This window comes from Formica exsecta, unplaced genomic scaffold (genome assembly GCF_003651465.1).
Source record: "Formica exsecta isolate Colony F162 unplaced genomic scaffold, ASM365146v1 scaffold443, whole genome shotgun sequence".
Lineage (NCBI taxonomy): Eukaryota > Metazoa > Arthropoda > Insecta > Hymenoptera > Formicidae > Formica > Formica exsecta.
In genome coordinates, this window is record NW_021851667.1 from 467 (window position 1) to 18491 (window position 18025).

General features: G+C 28.9%; 2 protein-coding genes across 8 annotated transcripts; one reads left to right on the forward strand and one right to left on the reverse strand.

The window, feature by feature from the left end:
• Nucleotides 1–2698: 2698 nt before the first annotated feature.
• Nucleotides 2699–9092, forward strand: LOC115240627 (mitochondrial uncoupling protein Bmcp). Of its 3 annotated transcripts, none has more exons than XM_029815890.1 (8): nucleotides 2699–2799; nucleotides 3349–3434; nucleotides 3523–3670; nucleotides 3930–4209; nucleotides 5006–5124; nucleotides 7139–7199; nucleotides 7323–7412; nucleotides 7777–9092. In XM_029815890.1, the coding sequence occupies exons 2-8, from the start codon at nucleotides 3362–3364 to the stop codon at nucleotides 7891–7893; spliced, it is 888 nt and encodes a 295-aa protein (XP_029671750.1). In that variant the 5' UTR covers nucleotides 2699–2799; nucleotides 3349–3361; the 3' UTR covers nucleotides 7894–9092. The 3 variants fall into 3 exon arrangements, with proteins under 3 accessions (XP_029671750.1, XP_029671748.1, XP_029671749.1); XM_029815888.1 differs by having other exon boundaries at nucleotides 2720–2968; XM_029815889.1 differs by having other exon boundaries at nucleotides 2735–2858.
• A 438-nt stretch (nucleotides 9093–9530) lies between these two features.
• LOC115240626 (protein FAN-like) lies at nucleotides 9531–17012 on the reverse strand. Of its 5 annotated transcripts, none has more exons than XM_029815884.1 (16): nucleotides 16839–17012; nucleotides 15900–16133; nucleotides 15497–15689; nucleotides 15221–15406; nucleotides 15036–15107; nucleotides 14617–14825; nucleotides 14354–14516; nucleotides 13912–14066; nucleotides 13448–13626; nucleotides 13022–13153; nucleotides 12565–12747; nucleotides 12145–12418; nucleotides 11699–11929; nucleotides 11401–11489; nucleotides 10745–10996; nucleotides 9531–10586 (listed from the first exon to the last, which is right to left on the reverse strand). In XM_029815884.1, exons 1-16 carry the CDS (start codon nucleotides 16850–16852, stop codon nucleotides 10489–10491), a joined length of 2664 nt encoding a protein of 887 aa, XP_029671744.1. In that variant the 5' UTR covers nucleotides 16853–17012; the 3' UTR covers nucleotides 9531–10488. The 5 variants fall into 5 exon arrangements, with proteins under 5 accessions (XP_029671744.1, XP_029671743.1, XP_029671746.1 ...); XM_029815883.1 differs by having other exon boundaries at nucleotides 12565–12771; XM_029815886.1 differs by having other exon boundaries at nucleotides 12565–12771; nucleotides 15839–16133; nucleotides 16839–17011.
• Between the last annotated feature and the right edge of the window lie 1013 nt (nucleotides 17013–18025).

The following is an 18025-nucleotide window of genomic DNA, read 5'->3' on the forward strand; positions in this document are numbered from 1 at the left end:
TCTGTTTTGTGGGACCAATTTTCGATTTCTGTAATAAAAGAATGGCAAAATTCCTGGAAACCCGTAACCCTGACCCGAAAGCTAACCATTAAGTTAAATATTGTTTTTTATCAGTCGTTTTTTATTATTATGTACTTAAGTATTGAAATAAATAAATGCGTTCTTATTGGAAATATTGATTTAGAAAAAGAAAAAAAAAAAAAAAAAAGTTAAATAAGTTTCAACGCGGTTTTATTCCTTTTGAAATAATTACTCGTAATTGGATACGCATTGGTTTGCGGTGCGATCGTTACGCTCCATGGGGATGTTGGAACCTAAAATTCACGTTGCGAAAACTGCGAAACGCTCGCGATTGGTTCCGCTCTTGTTCCGCGTTATGGCCCTCGCACACTACACACGATGAGCAATGCGCGATGAGCAATGAGCGATGCGCGACAAGATCGTGAAAATTTATTTTCCCTTGTTCATACTGAACGCGATATAAAGCGATTGAGCGCAACGAGCGACGCAACAATCGGAAAATTGAATTAAATTGGCATTGTGTTTATTAGTAAAGAGTGTGTGTATTTATTAATAAAATAAAAAAAAAAGTAAAAAAATTTTAAAAATGTTGCATTAATATAGAATAGAAAATATACACAAAATATAATGCTATACTGGTAAGTACTTTAAATTTACAAAATGAAGTAATTAACTTAAAACCATAACATAATTTATAAATGTCACATTTATAATTGTATGAATATAGCACGCTTTGAAATCAGCTACTGGCAGATATTTTAACAGATGAATAAGACGTTTTTTAATAATAAAATTATCTATCATTTATTTGTAAATACAAATATACATTTGTAAATTAATACGTTTGGAAACGAATGTTAAATTATTTTATTTTTTATATTAAACAACATTTTTTATATTAAACAACATTTTACATATTAAAACAATATTTTTTAAAAAAAGTTAATAAAAACTTTAAAAAAAAAAAAAACCACTAAACTCATCTCTTTTTTTTCTACTCTACTGGGCAATAAAGAAACTTAAATTGTATTTCGAATTATTTTTATTTTACGATTTCCATTTATATTTGTTGTTTATAAATATACATATAAATGTCTGTCGTATAATATATAATAATAATATTAAATACAAACAAAAAAAAACAAAAATAAATCTATAATAATAAATAGTTTTATATACAAGGTGTTCTAGACCACCCGTACACCCCTTTTCTTTCAAAAACTAAGCATTTTAGAGAAAAACGTTTTGAACAAAAATTGTATGGTTTTGAGGGGAACATAAGATGGTGTCATTGGTTTGACCTTGGATGACATCGTTAAGTTCAAGTCAAGGACACCTTTAATTTCTTAAATGGAATCCTTTATTTTTCATTGCATATTCTTATAGCTTATCCCGAAAGCTTTTCAAAACACTAATAAATTATTTTTTTATTAAGTACTTTTTGAGTTATTTTATATTTTAATCTGACATATTTTGATATAAAAAATAAAATATCTCGTAAAATATTTAGTTTTCGATAATCTTACCGTAATACTTTTATATACAGAATAATGAGACAAATCAATTAGTAAAAAAAAAATAATTGTTTTTAAGAAAGTATGGAAATATTTACAATGTATTTTTTAAAACAATTATTTGTTTTATTCTTAACTCTAATTGATTTGTCTCATTATTCTGTATATAAAAGTATTACGGTAAGATTATCGAAAACTAAATATTTTACGAGATATTTTATTTTTTATATCAAAATATGTCAGATTAAAATATAAAATAACTCAAAAAGTACTTAATAAAAAAATACTTTATTATAGTGTTTTGGAAAGATCTCGGGATAAGCTATAAGAATATGCAATAAAAAATAGGGAGTTCTATTTAAGAAATTAAAGATGTCCTTGACTTGACCTTAACGATGCCATCCAAGGTCAAACCGATGACACCATCTTATGTTCCCCTCGAAACCATAAAATTTTTGTTCAAAACGTTTTTCTCTAAAATACTTAGTTTTTGAAAGAAAAGGGGTGTACGGGTGGTCGAGGACACTTTGTATATAATCGTAATAATAAAAATAATACTAATTTAATGAACATAAACTTATTTTCCTATTCTCTATATTCTCGAAATTCATTTCTGAATAATTATGGTCCATGATATCACTTTGTATAATATCGTACATTTTTTCTCTGTGAAGTCTATGATTGTCGCCAGCTTTCGCGCATCGCGAGCGACGAAAGTAGAGACTTGACCATAGACATAGTATATCTAGACCGAGCGTTTGTCTTTATTTAAGGAGACGTGGGCATCGGCCCCCACTCTTCAACACTCGGTCTAGATATACTATGTCTATGGACTTGACCAACCTTTTGAGCGACATCGCGCCGACCCTCGCGACGGATGTGACGTTCGGAAAATCAGAGCTCTCATTGGATATCGCCTATCGCTCATCGCTCATCGCGTCCAGTGTGCGAGGGCCATAAAGCCCGTATCAGACCACGCATTGAAAATTGAAGAGTGAAGATTAAAGATTGGAATTTGAATAATCAGAACAAAAGGGATTAAAATTTCTTTGTCCTGATTGCTCAAATTTCAATCTTAAATCTTGAATCTTCAATTTTCAATGCGTAGTCTGATACGGGCTTTACGCTATTCCGCTGCATATGTTTGCACCCTGATACGAGCTTTACTCTGAGATTGAGATCGTATCTATGTTTTTTTTTTATGTTTATTGTTTTGACGCAACCTTTATATTACCTGACGTGTTCACTACCGCTCGATCGACAGGTATAAATCGGGTGTTTGATGTAGAGTAGGAGAATTATTTTATTCGAATTATTGTGATTGTGAGTGTGTAGATGTTCTACGCTTTTATTTATTCTACGTGTGCTATATATACAATTTTTCCATAATTGACCCCATGTTATTGTGTCGAGTCGTTTAATAACAATTACAGGTAAATTATTTAACCTAATAACATTATAATGTACTTAAAATGCATAATTTATCTTTGCTTTTGTTATTAAAGATTTGATTAGCGTCTGATATTTCATCATTTCGAATGACCTGTCGTGCCTATTACACACACCCGCGCATACGTACAGATATTGAATAATAATTTATGTAATGTAGAATCTGCGAGAACTAACCTGAAATATACATATATACATGATGTACTAATATATCGTTACTTCATGTTTCTGTAACATTATTATAAATAAGGGAAGAAAAATTTTAAAAGAAAATTTATACATATATATGTTTTATCTTCATATTTTTTTTATAACTTATTAATTTATATTACATATATTTGGTTATATTTGTCTCGCGTAATAGATTAAAACTGGTGATGGGAGAGAAAAATTGGAAAGATTGGAGACCTTTTGTATATGGAGGTTTAGCTTCCATTGTTGCGGAACTTTGTAAGTCGATAATTAAATCAGATATAATAATTTTTATATTTTTTTCGTAACGTCAGTCTGGATTAAATAAATGTGTAATGTTTTACAGGTACTTTTCCTTTAGACACGACTAAAACACGCTTGCAAGTACAAGGTCAAAAGTATGATCGAAAACTTGCACGTTTAAGATATTCTGGTATGACGGATGCTTTGTTACAAATATCGAAACAAGAAGGAATGAAAGGTTTATATTCTGGGTAAATATTTTTGTGTAAAAAAAAATAATGTTATTAATATATAATATTCCACTATTAGTATTCTGTTTTAGATATCGTTAAATATTAAATAATCTTTTAAATAATTTAATTGAAAAAAAATTGTTTTCATGATTAATTTAGATGCTGATGGAATAATAGTAAAGAAAGTTTGTAACTTATATATTACGTCGTTCTTATAAAATTTTGAATATATTAGCGATTTTTAATGGCGATTTATTTTTTTCTATTTATTGTCTAGGATTAGTTCTGCGATCTTACGTCAAGCGACATATGGAACGATAAAGTTTGGCACATATTATTCTCTTAAGAAAGCTGTGATTGATACGTGGGCGATAGATGACTTATTCACGATAAATATTGTTTGCGCAGCGTTAGCTGGAGCTATTTCAAGTGCGATAGCCAATCCTACTGATGTGGTAAAAGTTCGTATGCAAGTCACTGGCAACGTTACGAACGTATCACTGTTTACTTGCTTCCAAGATGTATATAAACATGAAGGTATTCGTGGGCTTTGGAGGGTAATTTATATTTTTTTTTTAAATATATTATCTTGTCGCCTATATACACATATTTATTATAAATATCGCGTATTTTAAAATAAAAATCATAGAGTACACGGATACTTGAAATCAAATTAAGATATATAATTATTTCAATGTTGCGGCATATATGTATAATGCGAATAATTTTTTGAGTTGTGTATAGAAAAAGAAACCAAAAAGAACAAAAAAACTAGTTACATATTGCGACATTTTATTACTTTTACAATGATAAATCGCACAATTTCTAGTTGCTTTAATTGGTACGCGCAAGTTTTAAGATGGACGTGTTTACAGACGCATGAATTCAATATTGATTGTTTCGATATTAAATAGAAAATTATAATTCGAGACATATTTATTGCGCAAAGTTTGAAAGTATAAAATATTTAACTTAAAAGCGTTATTATTTGCGTATACTACTTTTTTCTACTGACAATCGATTTTATCGATAACTGCATCTTTATATAGGCGTTCGTGTGTATATGTGTGTGTATAAACAAATATAGATAAATAAATCGTAAATAAAATAGAGAAGTTGATAAAGTTTCAGCCAGTATTTTGTGTTTTAGATGTCCATAAACATAAATGGATAATGAACGAATATTCTCGGACAATAATAAGAAATAGACTTCCATGTTTTACTGTGCTGGCTCTAATTGTCCTTTCTCTATCTTATTTATGATTTAGTTCTTAAAGGTCTTCCTTTATAATACTTATCTTTTATCTTAAGATAAATAAAGTTCTTTTTCCTTTTTTTTTTTTTTTTTTATAGGGTGTTGGGCCTACCGCTCAACGAGCGGCCGTTATCGCGGCTGTAGAGTTGCCTATATATGATTATACCAAGAATAAATGTATGAGTATATTGGGAAACAGCATTAGTAATCATTTCGTGTAAGTTTTTCTTGTCGATAATGTAGATATTATTTCTACGCAAAGTATTTGAAATACATTCATTAACTATTGCGATATCGACTATTTTTAAATTTATGATAATTATGCTAAATTATACGCATTTTAACAAAAAAGATTATTATATACTTACAGAAACAAAGGTTTTTATCTTTATAAATATAATTATATATTTTTATTGACGTAAATATTATTTATTACATAATTAATTAGCAGTGTCGATTAACCCTTATCCGGACAACTAATGTCTATTTCTTCTAACAAAACTGACACAATTTATAGCGAGAAATTTATTCATATGTCTGAATATTTGCAACTTGTTTTACTATCTTTTATTATATATGTATATATTTATATGTGTGTGTGTGTGTGTGTGCGTGCGTGCGTGTGTGTGTGTGTGGTGTGGGGAACATTATTAAAACAATCGTGAATTATATTATACTAATACATATGTATCTGTAAAAAAACTTGATTAATCGCACAAATAACTATTTAATAATAGAAATTAAAATCGGGATGTATGTATCACGTTACAGTTTTTTCAACTTATTTGTTTGTGATGTAATGTGTTGTTAAGTTGATGCCTAAAAAGATTTAATGCTGTTATTATATAAATGATTGATTAAATGAATATTAAGAAGGCAGAAAAAAAAGATCTCGAGAGTACATTTGTATGTAAATTCTTTTTGATAATTCTTAATTTATTTATTTTGTTGTTTTTTTTTAACACACTCCAAAAAAGTACATATTATGAATCATATATTTTGTACTGAGTATAGCTTTCTCGCACACACCCTCATTTTATATATATAATTCTCTTAAAGTTCTAACATTTTAACAATTGAACTCCAAATGCGAATTTTTTCTCCTCTCCCTTTCCTCGCTCTTTCTTCTTCTTTTTTTAACCATATCGTTTAAAATAACATCAATAATTCGTATATTTTTTTTTACGTGTCATACACGTTTTCATCTACATAACACATATATTTTTAAATTTATCGTATTTTTTGAGAAAAAAAAATTTTGATCTTTTTGTGTAATCTCCTAATCTGTATTAATATCTAATATCAACTAGATGATTAAAGTACTCTTGGATTTGCCTAAATAATGAGAGTTTATTACTCGTCTTCGATATATTTCAAACGTGATATATCTTGAAACTTTTAAGTTGATTAATTATATTTATTAATCTATATCTAATATATTATATCAAATTTTTTCTGATTCAAGAATTAATATTTTTATTTTGAAATAATTGCGTTTAATTTATTTTTCGATATTTGTAATTCGAAGAATGGTGATTTTCAATATATATTCCATATATTGCGCGTTATTGCAAGAAAGGAGTAAAACTCTCCTAAAATTCAAATTTTATTTCCAGGTCCTTTGACATTGTCATGCGTATGGGCACATGCGATAGAAGGATTTTGAGATGACTAGAGAAGCTTGACACGCGCGCGGAAGCTGTGTTCGGCACTCTGTGTTTAATACAAGAATTGTTAAGACAATCTTCCATGCAGATGATTATACATGTTAATCTACTTTGTTAAGACTCATTGATGAGACTTATTGGTCAGCGTTTATGTATTTTAGAGCTTTGAAATGTCTAAGTTACTAACGAATCGTCACATAACTTCCCAATTTTTCTGCTATAGACAAAATTCTCTTTTGTCGATGCTTTTATTTCTATTCGTATTTGGAAATGTATTTTATCGAAATATTGACTATCATCGCGCACAGACATAATATTTTATATTCTTTCTATAATGCCTGGATAAGGGTTAATTTTGCTCCATAATCTAAAATCCATAGTATTACGATATAAAAAGATCTTAAAACGGATCAAATATTGAAATTTTACGAATCAAAGGGCCACACGGATTAAAAAAAAATATTTTTTGTAAAATATAATTTGCGATGTAACATGTGTATTTAGGTATTATATACATTGTGTAATCTGTATATAATTGTATGAACACACCATTATATGTTTTAGATCGAGTTTTGCAGCTAGTATGGGAAGTGCTGTAGCTTCAACGCCTATAGATGTTATTCGCGTAAGTAGATTATTTCATATATACATATACATATATCTGTATGTATGTATGTATGTGTATATATAATATATATATATATATATATATATACATACATACACACATATTTTCTCTTTTCTTTAGACACGATTGATGAATCAAAGAGGAGTGCACGTCGCTAACAATAAGCTTTCGTCACATATTTACAATGGCAGTATAGATTGCTTGGTTCAGGTATAAAATTTTAATTATCCAAGATTTTTGTTTTATATTTTACAAATATACGTATATACATTTGCGTCAATCACGAAAGCTAGAATAAAGAGTCAGTTTTGAGATCTATTTAATTGTCTTTTAAATGATATTATTTAAGAGTCAGTTTTTTGAGAGATACCTAATATAATTTGTTTTTTAAATGGTAATTTTGTTATAAATTTTCTTTATAAAGTACTTTTCTGTCAACAATTTTACAGCACATTTAAAACTTTTTATTCTGTTTTTCATATTTTTATAATGCTTATATATTTTTTCAAAATGTATGCATATTTGTTTCTTCTAACATATCCTTTTATAAGAGGAATATTTTTTTGTTTCATAGACGATTAAATATGAAGGAGTTTTAGCACTGTACAAAGGTTTCATCCCGACGTGGTTTAGAATGGGACCATGGAATATTATATTTTTCATTACTTACGAGCAATTGAAACGTTTTTGATGTATCATCAAATATTGAAAAATCGAAATATTCGATTTTTCTCATCAAACTAAGATTTGGAAGAGCTTAATGTAAACGTCATTGTGCATACAACGTTTACTATCTCAGTTGTAATCTCATTGTCAGTCGTAATTTGTTGTCAGTTATAATTCCTTAAGCGTGAAAGTAATGTATTAATTAGGTACTTTAATGCGAGTATAAAATAAGTATTACATATACTTATATAAAGTACACAAACAAATTAGAATATCTTTCAACCTCTTCCGTTGATATAATATTATACTTAATGTAATTTTGTAGAGAGAAACGGATATATGAAAAAGAAAGTAATTGAAAAAGTTCAAGAGCTTCCTAAAGTACAAACTTCCAAAAATCTATCTCTTAGTTAAATTATTATGCAAAAGACACCTTTATAGAATTTATTACAAAGCTCATTTTCTCGGTGTTACTTACAAGTAGAGTTAGTCTGATTCCATCTCGAAATTTTTATACAAGGTGTTTCAGGACTCGTGAAACAAATTTCAGGATGATGATAGGTCTCGCTAAAAGAATCAATTTTTATTAAAAAACTCGTATCCTTCGACGCGTCTTTAAGGAGCTACATGATGTCCCTGTTTAAACCGCCTGTGAAATAGACAACGGGTCGCGCGACAGCATTGCGTGTGACATCGACAATGTTAATCTATATCCTTTAATTTTTACTTTTTTTTAATTCTTTTAAAAAGAAGTGGATTAGTATTGTCAGACGTAATGCTATCGCGCGATCTACCTCACAGGTGGTCCGAACAGGGATGCGTACCTCCTTAAGAACGCGTCGGAGGACATAAGTTTCTGGAAAAAATTGATTCTTTTGGTGAAATTTACCATGCCCTGAAATTTGTCCTATGATTCCTGAATGAATTCTAAAACATCCTGTACATCGTAAAATCGATTCTGTGTAACAAGTTCTTATTAAGAGTATCGATTAATATTAATAATCCAAGTATGTTAAAATACTGCGTATAGAGACAAAAGTTTAAGATTTCGGATTTACCGCAATGGTTTTGTACAATACTAGTCATTTAGTTATCCGTCGTGAATATACTGTTGAATCATTTTACTTTCAGTATTTTTACATAGCATTTATTGTCATATTTCTGGTACATATACTAGTCATTTTAAGAGATTCTTATAAAATCAATATATTAAACGTGATCTATATAGAAATCTACTATTGTTAATGTTGTAAATAGTATTGATATTGATATTCAGGATGGTTAATTTAATTCCAATTAAAATTTTCATTTGTATGTGTTATACTGTGTACACTATGTTTAAATCTATTTTCCTTTTTTTATACAACAATTATGCGAACATATGTCGTGTTACATGTATAAATATGACTGTTGCTTTTTTAGTTTTCTTTCTTTTCTAAAATAAATTATATGTATATGTATGTGTGTGTATGTGTGTTATATATATATATATATATATACAGGGTGTATCTTCATAGGAAAAAAAATCTTATTTTGACCTCTAGAATATGCTCCTAAAGTTTAATGCATCATTTCAGATACACCCTGTATATATAATAGTACAATTCTAATAATTTGCAACTTGAATGCCTTTTTTGCAACACTCACCAATTAATCATTCTATGTATATCAAACACAATAATAATGTAGTAGTTTATTGCATTACAAAATTATTTATCTTTTTGTTAAGATAGGAAAACTGATACATTGAAAAATATTATTTCATGAAAGAAAATTGAAATGTAATATCTCACATATCAAGCACTATGCACGCGCGTGTGCACATACACACACGCACACACACACGCCCACACGCGCTGCATGTATGTATACAACATATTATATAAATAACATTAGAATTTTAATGTTAGTGTAAAAATCCTTTTACTAAAAAAATATACATTAAAGATTTAATATATTCAACTATACTTTTTTTATATTCAAAAAGAAAAAAAAGAATCCCGGAAGATATAAAATGTATGTTCTTTAAAAAAAAAAATCCTTTCTTATATAAAATTATTTTTTTCGAATATAAATTATACACACTTCAGTAAATCAGAAGTTTGTGATATATGCTAAGAAGTAGTACTATACATATATATATATGTTATTCTCTTTATATGTACTATACAATATTTTTATGTACGATATTTTCTCATTAACAGAAAGATTTTTTTACTTTATTTGCTTTATTATGATAAAAAGAATTATCCCCTCCATTTCAGGAGCAAATAAATTCCTCAAATTTTATCTGATATATATTATCCAGACGAGACATCTGGCAGCGTTCAAACTTTGAGGCCGAAAATCACATTCGCTCTTATTTTCCTTTGCTCGCTTTCGATGAACCATATCGGAAAGATTTATAAAACAATTTCTATAAAGTTAAAAAATAACAAATCCGCTGCTTCGTTAATAGAAATTGGCCGGTCGAACACCTTTATGTTTATAAAAAAATATTGTATATCTTAATTCTTAATGTATAACAAATAAGTAATAAACATATTATATTATAGTCCCTCTTTTTACATCAAATTTCCTTTATACATTAGTAATAATTATCTATATTAGTATAATACTGTCATTGCTCATGGCATTCCCATACGATAACTTTCCTGTCCTTCCCGCCCGTTATCATCAAGTTACTATCTGCAATCACAGCTAGGGCGCAAAGCGGCCCTGAAAAAGATGTGTACCATAATATACATATATATTAAGACAATTTATTCTACATATTTTATCACAGATAAAAAAACATAATTAAAAGCGTATTAAAATTTTCTTGCTATAAATAGCAATTTATTGAGTAAATATTTTATTTTATCTACAATATTTACCATCGTGACATTGTATTCGCGAAACGAATACAGCCCCTTGATGATTCCATATATTAAGATTTCCATCATTATCGCCTATCAAGAGAAATGTTTTCATCCAAGTTAACGTCAATGGTTCGCTCTCTAAACTGACGGAATATATCTGTGTATTTGTTCGAACGTCGATTATACTTAATACTTTGTCTTCCGCACATGATATCACGCTGCTACACTGTTTATCGAACATTACCGCATTTATCCTGCATACGTGGCCTTTTAACAATAAATATTAGAATAATAAATAACATCATTATATTTTCTTTCATTATCAAAAAGAAATCTCTAACAATAAAAATTAAAAGTGACATTCGCACGTTATGCTATTTATTTATTCACACAATTAAATATTCGTCCTCGTATCATCGATAGACTTTTTTTTTTAATTGCATCTTTTATAAAAATGAATTATAAATATAGATAAGATTTATGGCTATGAGTGATTAAATGGACAAAGTGTGCATTTGCATAATTAACTTATATAATATTTTGTAAGTTTCTCATTATTGCGATTCCTATATTATAAATTATAACTACTTAACAAATTACATGCTGTGCCAAACAAGATAAAGAATAAGAAATGTATAAAAACATATAGAAAGACCAAGAAATATATTTACCTTTAATAGTAGCTTGTAAATTGTAACTATCCATGTTCCACAAACACAATTCGCCATCTTCTGTACCAGATACCAACATAGTATCATCTCTGCAATTAGTATAAAACGATTTATTCAATTTATAAACATGTAACAAGATGCAAGTAAACTCGACAGAAAAATAATAAATATAAACATATATATAGTATAATTAGTAGAAATTAGTTCAAATTGTTAGAAAAGTGTAAAGAGAAGAGAATATAAGAATATATTAGCCTCTTTTTATTACACTACGACATATTACATTGCGACAATTTACCTCGATATATTAATACAAGTTACTTTGGAATCATGATCTAATTGCGCGATAAAACATTCCGCAGGTTTAATTTTTGATCCAGAAGTATACTCATGCCAAACTTTTACAGTACAATCCCACGACCCAGATATAATTACTTGATGCTTAGGGCTCCAAGCTAAACATGAGACTGCATCTTCGTGTCCTTGAAGGACATCGATTATCCTGCCAAACTCGATATCGTAAAATATCCTGAAAAAAAAAACTATATTAAGGTTTGCGAAGGTATATGGAATCATTTTTTATATGTACGAAAAATATGCGTGTTTCTAAATTCGTGTATCACAAAATTTACAAACGTATTATACATGTTTATAGCAATGAAAATTCAAATACACAATCTATATAAAAATATATTTATATCTCTATTATAATTGTGCACAAAATCTAATTATTATCATATTTACAAGGTATTGTCCCACGATCCTGCTACGAGAATATTACGTTGCGACAATGTATAATACGAGATACAAGATGATAATGACAATAAAGACAAGGAAATGCTATGCGTCAGTTTTCTCTCGTTTGTATTATACAATTTAAGCATTCCATCCTGTCCTACTGATATGATTTCATTGCTCGTTGTATTTTTTCGTATGATACTAGTAACACAATCTTTGTGTGCTTGAAACGCTACCAATTCCGCGAAATTAATTAATTTTTCTTTTATACATGGATTTCCTGAAAAAATTAAAAGTAGTATTTAATGTAAATCATATTTTATATAAATCATATATAATCATATTATATAAATCATGTATATATATATATGTATATACACTTATGTATGTGTGTGTGATAAAGAGAAAATATATAAGACACAATACCTGAAGTCATTGTTTCTGGCAAAGTCAATAATGTTTCGCTATATAATAAATTTGGAGCTGATGCTAAACGTTTAGGATGAGGTAAAGTAAAAACTTGTTTTGGTATCTGACCAAACTCCATAATTTGCACTTCGAGCCCATGTCTGTCATTTATATCTCGTATAGTGTCTAAATCTACTGCCCCTTCATAGCATAAATGGAAGAATACTGCAATTAAAGCAAATATATATATATATATATATATCCACTATATAGTGGATATCTTGAAAGCAACGATATTTTTGTTTGTATGTTTTAATGTTATATGTATGTTTTAGTTATAGTTTAATTTGATTTATTCCAATTAATATATATTCTGTATATGTATACATGTATATATATTCTCTCTCTCTCCCCCCACCTCCCCCTCTCCTCCTCTCTTTCTCTCTAAGATATATATAAAATATCGAATTTTTACCATTGTCGGCCTTTTCAGCTTCAATTCCTCTTTGTTTATATCCGAAAATTAAATCAATCCAATGATGAAGATTTTGAGAAACATAATCGCTTTCTAAGCCATTTCTTAATTGTTGTACAAAATCAGTTGGTCCTAAAGTATATCAATTGACTGTTAATTTCTATTTGATATTAAATTATACATATATATCTCTCTCATTATATAATTGATCACTTATAAATAATGTAGGACAAATATTTTTACTGTATTATTCTTGTTATTTTATTATCTCGAGAAATGGTTCTTGAGAGACAAATAGTGATTAAAATAAAAGTATTTGCTAATAGGCTTAAAAGTTTTATATAACTTAAGAAATATGAACAATAATGTATGATATTATTTATTAAAACAAACGATATAGAAATATAAATAAACATTTATCATTACCTTTTGCCCAAGGAGGAAGTTGTACATCACCTATCTTTGTACCGTCGTGTCGATAGCCAAAGTCGATACCATAACTATTCGCTAAAAAATCACCGGCATTGCTCGTATCATAAAACTCCGGTATCAGTTCTTTAAAGTCAGACATGTTCACCAAAACATTTTTCCACACGTCGGCTATACTGTTAGGTGTTTTTGTTGGTAAAAGTGAAACATAAAATCGTTTCTGCACATTTGACAGAGTAATTATGTGACTTTTATATTTCTTAAAAAGTTTCTTATATGTTCTTATATATTTTGCCTTTTCTTACGAAATAAAAACGTGTATTTTTTAAATATAAATTACAATTTTCTATAGTCATAAATTCCTTTCACTTCACACATTGCATTGTTATGGTATATAATCAATATTGTAAAATATTATCAACAAATTAATATCAAATGGTTGAAAAAAGTTTGACATATACCTGTTAAACATTCTATCTGGATGATCAAATCTTCCATTTTGTAGACAGAGCATATATTGAGGATATTTCCGTACTAAGTAAAATAATACAAAACCTGGTGCACTGTAATGAGAACCATATAAGAATTTCGGATCAGACATTTCCAAATATCGTTCCTGCAATAATGCAAAAATAGAAGATTAAAAATGATTGGTTTTGTACTTCGATAAAATTTCAAACGATGATGAAAATTGAAACACAAAATAATAACAAAAAATATTTATATTTATATCTACACATAAAGTTTACTTTAACTTGAGGAATGCTTAAGAATTGATAGAGAAAATTTGGAATATTCTGTATATTACGAAAATATTTGTATATATATATGTAAACTACATTATATCTCATCATACATAAATATCTCGTATGCAGAAAAATATTTAATATATAACGCATATACTTTTAGTCTCTCTAAACGAGAAGGATTTAATGCGCCAATAGGTTTTGAAAGATCTCTGTAAATTCGAGTGTCATTTAAATCTAACACAGTAGAAGTATAGTCTTGTATAATCCATGGAAATACTGGATATTGTGTCAAATCGTGAAATGTTCTATCAGCCAAACTGAAACAATGTAATATGAATTATAAATATATTCTTTAAATAATTTATCTTTTCTCTTTGTCATACTATTAATAATCAATTTGAGAGTTCTTATAATCACCTGTTTACATATAAAATGTAATCATAATTCGATATATATCCATTTTGCCATCTCATTTTCATTTGATTTTGGGGTACAGTTTCTAGAGAAACCATTGATTGTTTAAGTAAATTTTCATATAGCTTATCTCTACCATCCTGATTTTGAAATGACAAAAATAAATGTTCAAATTTATTATCAGCTTGTCGCGTCCATTTAATTTCAAGACCCTAAAAGCAGAATTACATTAATACTGCTTCTCTTTGTAAAAATTTTATTAAAGTATTATATATATATATATATATATATATATATATAATATGATGGTATAGTCACACGCATACACACATTTATGTATAATATTATATACTTAATGCATCATTTATGCACTATATATATATAATATGATGGTACAGTATTTTGAATTACAAAATATTTACCACTTGTCGCAATAGAAATCTTCTTTTTATAATATTTCTTATATCTTTCAGTTGAATCTTAAGGACAGGATGCTGAAAAATAATCAGTGTTGCAATTAATACAATGTCATTTTTTCTTTTAAGGTTATACAAAAAAAAAAGACTGATAAAAAACCATTTATAGTGTAATAACAGGCGATAATTACCTGATCCATATTATTGTAAGGTTGAAAATAAATTCTCGAGGTAGTCAGTAATACTCTGCCTGGATTTACCACAAGTGGTGATATTTTGTTCGTTTGTGTCTCTAAAACTACTTGCTCGTACAAATCTTCCAGCCACGATGTGTCAAAGGATACGCGTGATTGTCTGGAGTGTACAATAGCCATAATCTTCAAAATTAAAAGCATTATCGTGAGAAAGCCTTAATATTATATCCATATTTCTTTGAAAACCCTTAAACATGAATGAATGGACATTACCATAGCATTTTGTTCCGCGGTTGCTAAACTTGCTGCTCTATGCAACTGCAAGATTTGTGGAAGACAATCTTCTATTTTTGCATAATTGAAACAGAAATTAAACATAGTATTTTGATGTATAAATCTGTATGGTGCTAATATATTTTTCTCCAGCATTTCCACATGTTGTTTACATTCCACTGACAGCATATTACTACAGTAAATTCAAATATACACAAATGAACAATATATACACAAATAAACAATAGTAATAATAATGCCAAAGTACATAATAATGCAAAGAGACAGATAAAAGCTAACATAGATAGAAAAAAACTACTTTTCAGCTTATGTATTTCCTACTCTATGTATTTTTTCTTTGCCTTCTGTGTTTCTGGCTGTATTCAATATGCACTTGCTCTACCCTGCTATATTATTGCTCGATGTACATTGCTCCACAAATGTAGTCTCTTTGAGTTGAATCTTGATTAATGGTTGGTTAATATCTTTATTTACAAATACCAAAGATTTAGAGCATAGCTTCAATCTCCCTTCCATCCAGTTTTTATTTTCAGAAAATCTAGCATCTAGTCTTCTCATCTGAACACTATAATCTTCAAAAAATATTTCCCCTGGTTCCAAAAGAAGCATTGTAAACCTGAAGACATTGTAATCGATACTCAACTTGCTGCAATAGTATATTGCAATATACAATATTTTAATAACATTCACTATCAAAACATGCATAACATTGTTAAAATTTGCAACATTTGTATATTTTTGTTGGAAAAATTGACTTTGTGTTTAAAAGATTCAGTGAAAATCTATACATATTCGAAATTTTTTGATATGTAAACCAATTTTGACAATATCATTTGACATTGTAAATAGAAAAACATTTCATTTTCTACAGATGTCTCAAGGAATATATATAAATATTTGTAGATTTTTTTCAAGCACTTTAAGACAGCTAAAATTGCAACAAGACATTGTGACCTATGTGACCAGGAACAGAGCAAAAAAAAAAATGTGACTTACACAAGAGTTAAGATTCGGTATATTTTAGAAAATATATAAAGTGTAACCCGTATCCTTAAAAAAGAATTGAATATATTTATATTATACAGAACTGAAATAAAAAAAATTCCTATTCACATTCGTAATGTCATTTATAGAAATCCTAACCCTAGAAGATAACAGTTTAAACGGTAATAACTTTTAATATGATAAAATTTAATAGTTTTTTTTACATTAAATACATTGTTTCGCACAAGAAAAGCACAGATTTTACTTATTTTAACAAAATCGGAAGTACAAAACAAGTTTTACCTTCTCTAAAATCTCATTAAAAAATTCTACATACCTTTCTTTCTCCATCGTTGTTGTATGTATAAATAATTCATATATTAAATTCTATAATTACAAAATGCATAAAATTCTATTGGACTCGATGTTTATAAGAAAATTTTTGTTGTTGCAATTTATATAAGCATATAACAATTTAATCTAATTAGCATTAAGCCCGTATCAGACTACGCATTGAAAATTGAAGATTGAACATAAAGCCCGTTCTACATTGATCGCATGTCGCCAGTCGCAAGCAAATCGACCAATCACAGTCGAATATTCGACGGAATAATCGACTGTGTAAGGGGTCTGTTCTTTATAGCTGAACTGGCTGCACTAGTTCAGAGTTTATCTTTTTCTCCTTCCAATGGGAACTGAACTAGTGCAGCCAGTTCAGCTATAAAGAACAGACCCATAGTGGCTGCGTTCCAAAAGCACGCTTACGCGCTGAAAGCGTGTTCTATCTTTGTTATTTATGGAAAGTTGAACAAGGACAAAGCATGCTCATAGCGTTAAAAGCGTGCTCCTGGAACGCACCCAATGTATCTATACCATAGATATATAGACTGAACTGAGCATTGCGAGATAAACAAACGCGCGCTCGCTGTAGAAAGAGAGATACTATATGGGAGGTCTGTTTGTCTCTTTTCCTAGCATCTCATTGGTGAGTTTGTCCCCCTCCATATAGAAAATTACCAATGAGATGCTAGGAAGGGGCATGAAACAGAGTATGTCCTTTTCTGCGTGGGCATCGGCCCCCACTCCTTAAATAAAGGCAAACGCTCGGTCTAGATATACTATGTCTATGGTGTCATCTTTGCCTTAAAGCCGCGTCTGCCAAGCAGACGGGAGAAAGATAAAACATTGGAAGAAGAAAAATAAAACTGAACTAATAGCGTTTTCGAATGAACGAGTTAATCCAAACCCGGTTCAATTAATCAATATATTTTACTATGAATTCAAGCCTTTTATTGGCAGAGACGATGCAATGACGTCATTGGGCGCGTTCAGCAGAGAAAACCGCTCAGTAGCAATCGAACGTGATTGGCTCTTAAGGTACCTTTACATGGCAGCATTAAGGTGCCTTTACATGACAGCGTCAAGCGTCAAGCGTCGAGCGTTAAACGTCTGCGCAGAATATTGTTGCCCAGAATTATATTTCATTTATTTTATTATATAACAGATGTGTGTGTGTGTGTGTGT

Coding starts and splice junctions, on each gene's coding strand:
- LOC115240627 (XM_029815890.1), top strand. CDS start 3,362: ATGGGAGAGAAAAATTGGAAAGATTGGAGACCTTTTGTATATGGAGGT. Junction 3,435..3,522: donor TTCCATTGTTGCGGAACTTT/GTAAGTCGATAA, acceptor AATGTTTTACAG/GTACTTTTCCTTTAGACACG. Junction 3,671..3,929: donor ATGAAAGGTTTATATTCTGG/GTAAATATTTTT, acceptor TTTATTGTCTAG/GATTAGTTCTGCGATCTTAC.
- LOC115240626 (XM_029815883.1), bottom strand. Junction 14,067..14,353: donor CTCGTTTAGAGAGACTAAAA/GTATATGCGTTA, acceptor GCATTATTGCAG/GAACGATATTTGGAAATGTC. Junction 12,419..12,564: donor GCCAGAAACAATGACTTCAG/GTATTGTGTCTT, acceptor TAATTTTTTCAG/GAAATCCATGTATAAAAGAA.